We start from the raw sequence: 4,745 nt of genomic DNA, 5'->3' as shown, positions 1-4,745 counted from the left end.
TTTTTTTTTTGGTGATCTAATCCAACTTTTTCTTTCTCCCTCAAACAGATTGCTCTGCAGAAGTTTTTACTTAGTATTGCTTTTCTTTCTGTTCCTGTAATGCTTTTTGGTAAACCGCTTTATTTATACTGGTTGCAGAGCGGAGGCCGAGGCATTAGAATGTACAGGGTGAGTACTGAGAGACACTTGCACATTTCTTCAGAATAGAAGAATTCAGCTGCTGTTGTATTGAATATAGAGTAATGTCCTTACTAGATATTTTTACTCAATTTGGAAATTTTTTGACTGTAACACGTAATAGTGCTTTGTTCCTCTAGCTCTCTTTTTGCCTTTGCCTGTGACTGCTTTAAATAAATTTTTAAAATGACACCGGCAGTCCACTTGAAGACATGACACATTTTCATTTTGCAGAGTGGCTACAAGCTAATTCGAAAAGAAAGTGAAGAAGAACTTTGTCTGCTGAGATGTCATGATGTAGAAGAAGGAAGCAGTCATGCAGACAGTGGGCACAGAGAGGGGGATGGAGAGGAGGTAATTTTTTTACTTTCTCTCTAGTTTGGATGTCCTTAAAAGCAAATTAGAAGTGGAAAATCAAGAGGACAGCCTGTACACTGAGTCCCTGGAAGTGTTCAAGAAAATCAGCTGAGCCTTTACAAAGACCTTGATGCCTTGATTTCCTTATTGACATTTGTTGCTATTTTATCATTATTTCTTGGTATATTCAGTTTGCCACAGTAAGCTACAATCTATCTGTAGTGGAGAACAGGAAGAGTCCTTTATGGGTTTTCTTAAATTGAAGAGTGGGATAAAAATCCTGGGTTTTGTGTGGTTTTATGGATTCTTAAGGCAAGAGCACAACTGCCCAGCTTCCTATTAATTAATCTTGACTTTTTATCCAAACAAAAGTCTTTTTATGTCTGCAGATTACATCTTGTGATGAGGGTTAGTGCTAATGGGGGTTGGGAGACATGGGCAGCATTCCTAGTCCCCAGCTACTGCTGCAGTTCAGTTTGCGTAAATTTTTAAAGGTCTTGACTTGATTCCACCGATTTCATGTGAATTGAAAGACACAAAAGTTGCTTCAGTTTCCCAGTGTGCAGACTATGTATAGTACTTCACTGGGGCAGTAGACTCTTGCTGCTTATGTATAGAAAATACAAGAATTGTTTGCTTAAATAAAATGTGTCATAGTTGCATGCCAAGAAGTGTTGAAACTTGCAGTAATAATCTTGGAACTCTTTGTTAGCAACAAGTACATATATTTAGAGTTCGCAGTATTAATGTAGTTATTTTTCTGTCACTAGCAGTACTAATAATTAATCCTGCTTTTAAGGATGCAAAAATTGACATTGTGAACTTCCAGCCTCAACAGAATGGGAATTAGAACCATGGCTGGTTTAGAGCTTTCAAGCACTAGATCATATTCCTCATGGAAAACATAAATTGCATTAATTTTTGTCTATCAACAAAGTAATTGGGGAAACTAACTGGAAAACTATAGCATCTGATTTTTTTTTTTTTTTATATTGTCTCTGTAACAAGGATCTTAAACATAGCAGATCTTTTTTTTACTTGATATGAAATCAAGCTATTACCCTTTAATGGAATTTTTCTTCCTTGTATATTAAGATTTGCAGATGAATGTTTTGTTCTCTCATGCTGTACTATGTTTAAATAGATACAAATGTATTTTTATATTTTAGCTTAATTTTGCAGATGTTTTTATGAATCAAGCAATTCATACCATTGAATACTGTCTAGGATGTATTTCTAATACAGCCTCATATCTGAGACTCTGGGCATTAAGTCTTGCTCATGCACGTAAGTGGTGATTTTTTTGGTTGGTTGTTTTTATTTTTTGCCTGTATTGATTTTTAATGCTGGTTAGAGGGAGATGGGCCTGTTGAAGTGATACTACTATGAAATTATCTTAATTTAAAAAAAACGCAGGTTAAACTAATCATGATCTGTGGAAAGCCCCCAAACTAAACTGTGACTTCTTGTTTGGAATCTAGTAATTTTCTTTATTGCCTGCTCTGTGTTGTAAAGAGGCGTGTTACCTGAGCACGGTGTTACCGCACACAATAGCGTGTCAGTAGTCACAGCACCATTTCCTATTTTGCCTTGCTTGACCAGTTTGAAAGGTATTTAGGCACTTCCTGAAGTCTTAGTGTCATAGTGTAAAATGTTCCCATCATTAGATCTTATTTTGAAACCGACATGTACCTTTAAGTATTTCGGGGGACTGCTGATAGTTCCTATGTTCAGCAGATCCTGTCATGCTGTTTAAACCAGAATACAGGTCAGGTAGAGTAGCTCGCTGGATGAGTGTATGCAGCATCAACATTAATTACAAAAACTTTTTTTTTTTAATAGAGTTATCAGAAGTTCTATGGCAAATGGTGATGAGAGTGGGTCTTCGTGTGGATACAACGTATGGTGTCTTACTGCTAGTCCCCGTTCTAGCCTTTTTTGCTGTACTAACAGTTTTTATTCTTTTGGTCATGGAGGGGCTTTCTGCTTTTCTCCATGCTATACGACTTCACTGGTAAGTTTTAACTCTTTGGGGTTTTTTTAATACCGCTTCAGCATATACTGACTTAAGAGGAAATTTTGTGTCAAATTAGGTGCCTTATTAAAAAGAAAAATGTAAAATTCAACAGCCTAATGCTGCTGTAATAGATTTATCTAATCACGCTAAATGTTAGTTGAATGTGATTGTTCTTCTGGAATATTCTTAGTAAATTAAAATATTATATTGGCTTATGATGCATATTAGCCTCAACCACATTCAGAGTTGATTTTGGTGCAAACTGTGAGTACATTTGATCTACAGTATTGCAGCTTTTTGTACTGTAGAATATTAGTAACATGGATAAGTATTTTTAATTTCAGTCAGATTATATCACTGAATGGCTTCAGTCTATTTTATTTATTTGGTTCAACAGAACATTTGTATTCATGAGCAAAACTTTTCCTAAAGTGGGGCTGGCAGCCCTTAGGTGTTTTAATCCTTTCTTAGTCTTAATATCATGAGCTCTGCACATTCAGGTGGATTCAGAGAATGTTTATTTTGAAACCTGATGAAATTTACAGTGTAAGAAGAGGCAGACATACAGTATATAAACACAAGACAGAGCCATATGCATTACAGAGTATTGTCCTCATGATATTGTATATTTGCAAAAAAATTAACTGCAACTAGCTTGAAAACAAATCAGTCAGACCAAAATGAGAAATGATCCATTACAGCACAATGTCAGAGCATTTGGGTCTCTTGAGAAACATGAAATGTGCCTGGGGCTGTGATAGGAAGGTTAAATAGCTGCACAGAAAGTACAAGTGGCAGGATTAGGATTGGTTTTGTTCAGTCTCTTGTGTTGCACAGCTGTATCCCTTGACAACTGGTCATTTTGGATTAATACACAGATTCTGGTTTTTTTTGGTCTCATTTCAGGGTGGAATTTCAGAAAAAATTCTACTCTGGTGGAGGATACAAGTTTACGCCTTTCTCTTTTAAGCACATTTCTTCACGTTTTAATAAAGATGATACAGCATAGTTTGGTTGCTGTCAGCAGAAATGTTTGGAATTGCCTGCAGATAATGATGTGATTGGATCTCATCTATGAATGGTTTCTTGCAGGACAAAGTGTATTTCACTGATTGCCTTATGATGCAGCCAAATAATTCTGTAATATATACCTCCCCTAGAAATACATAACAGATCTGGAGCATCTTGTAAAGTATATAGATATAAAATGTAAATTTTTCTTGATAAGTAATGTTGTAAATTAATTTTATTCTTAAAAAAAGAAAAAGTTGTTACTGCTTGTCCTAAAACCAGTGTATGCTTTTTTTTTTTTTTTTTTTTTTGCGGCTGTTTATTTTCTTGAATGGTTACTTTTAAGTGATCTGGAAGACTTTTCATCATATTAAACATTCATTTTTAATCATATACTTAAGCAAGCGACCATCTCATGCACTTTGGGAACAATTCAGCAATGTATGTTTTCAGCATCCAATCCCGAAGGACTGTGAAATGGAAATTTATCCAGAGCAATGCAAAGTGCTCTTTTTTGGCCATATTTAACATTGCACCGAAAAAGTTAACTGTTTATTCTGAGTTCTGCCCAGAGTTACTACTATAATCTTTCAGAAGCCACAGTGATATTTAACATTATGGAAGAAGACAGGATGAGAAGTGGAGCCTGGAAGGATCAGCCCTCTGCTGTCCCTGGGGTGAGGAGCTGTGATTGACGCTGTGCTGCAGAGCGAGCTCGGTGCAGCCCAGCGCTGGCAGCGACCTTGGAAAAAGTCTTTGCCTCTCCGGGGGAGGACTCAAAAGAATCAAACTGCTTACTAGGAATTTTTATCCCGGGTTCTATTTTTACAGAGTCATCCCATGCAGAATTTCTGTTTCAAGGAATAACTTTGATATGGGAGTGAAGCAGTGGCCTTGCTTTTTTGGCTGTCATACAGACAGTGTGACTGACCTGATGGCGTTGAACCAAAGTTCACACTGAATAGAGGTGGAAAGGGGTCGTTTTGTATTATTTTTTGTATCAGTGTGAAAACGGGGATATTACCATGTTAACATCTGTGCCATAAGAACCGCAGAAGTTAAATTTTGCACTTATTTCATACTAATTCCGAATAAAACCTCGTTTGTGCTGCTCAGAGGGGGCCCTTCTCTTTGTACGCGGCCCTTTCCCTTCCCCCGTGTCCCCTCTCCCCCGTGTCCCCTC

At 36.9% G+C, this 4,745-nt stretch overlaps 1 protein-coding gene across 1 annotated transcript; it reads left to right on the top strand.

Annotated features, from left to right (window-relative positions):
* Nucleotides 1-48: 48 nt before the first annotated feature.
* LOC104460692 lies at nucleotides 49-3,812 on the top strand (the record flags this gene model as incomplete). Its single annotated transcript, XM_010085328.1, has 5 exons — nucleotides 49-168; nucleotides 412-531; nucleotides 1,704-1,821; nucleotides 2,377-2,548; nucleotides 3,458-3,812. Coding segments are annotated over 5 exons (633 nt in total), but the record flags the coding sequence as incomplete, so codon positions are not given.
* Nucleotides 3,813-4,745: the final 933 nt, after the last annotated feature.

This window comes from Pterocles gutturalis, unplaced genomic scaffold (assembly GCF_000699245.1).
Source record: "Pterocles gutturalis isolate BGI_N339 unplaced genomic scaffold, ASM69924v1 Scaffold52585, whole genome shotgun sequence".
Taxonomy (NCBI): domain Eukaryota; kingdom Metazoa; phylum Chordata; class Aves; order Pterocliformes; family Pteroclidae; genus Pterocles; species Pterocles gutturalis.
Note: the sequence above shows the minus strand (reverse complement) of the source record. Positions and strands in the feature narration are given on the sequence as shown.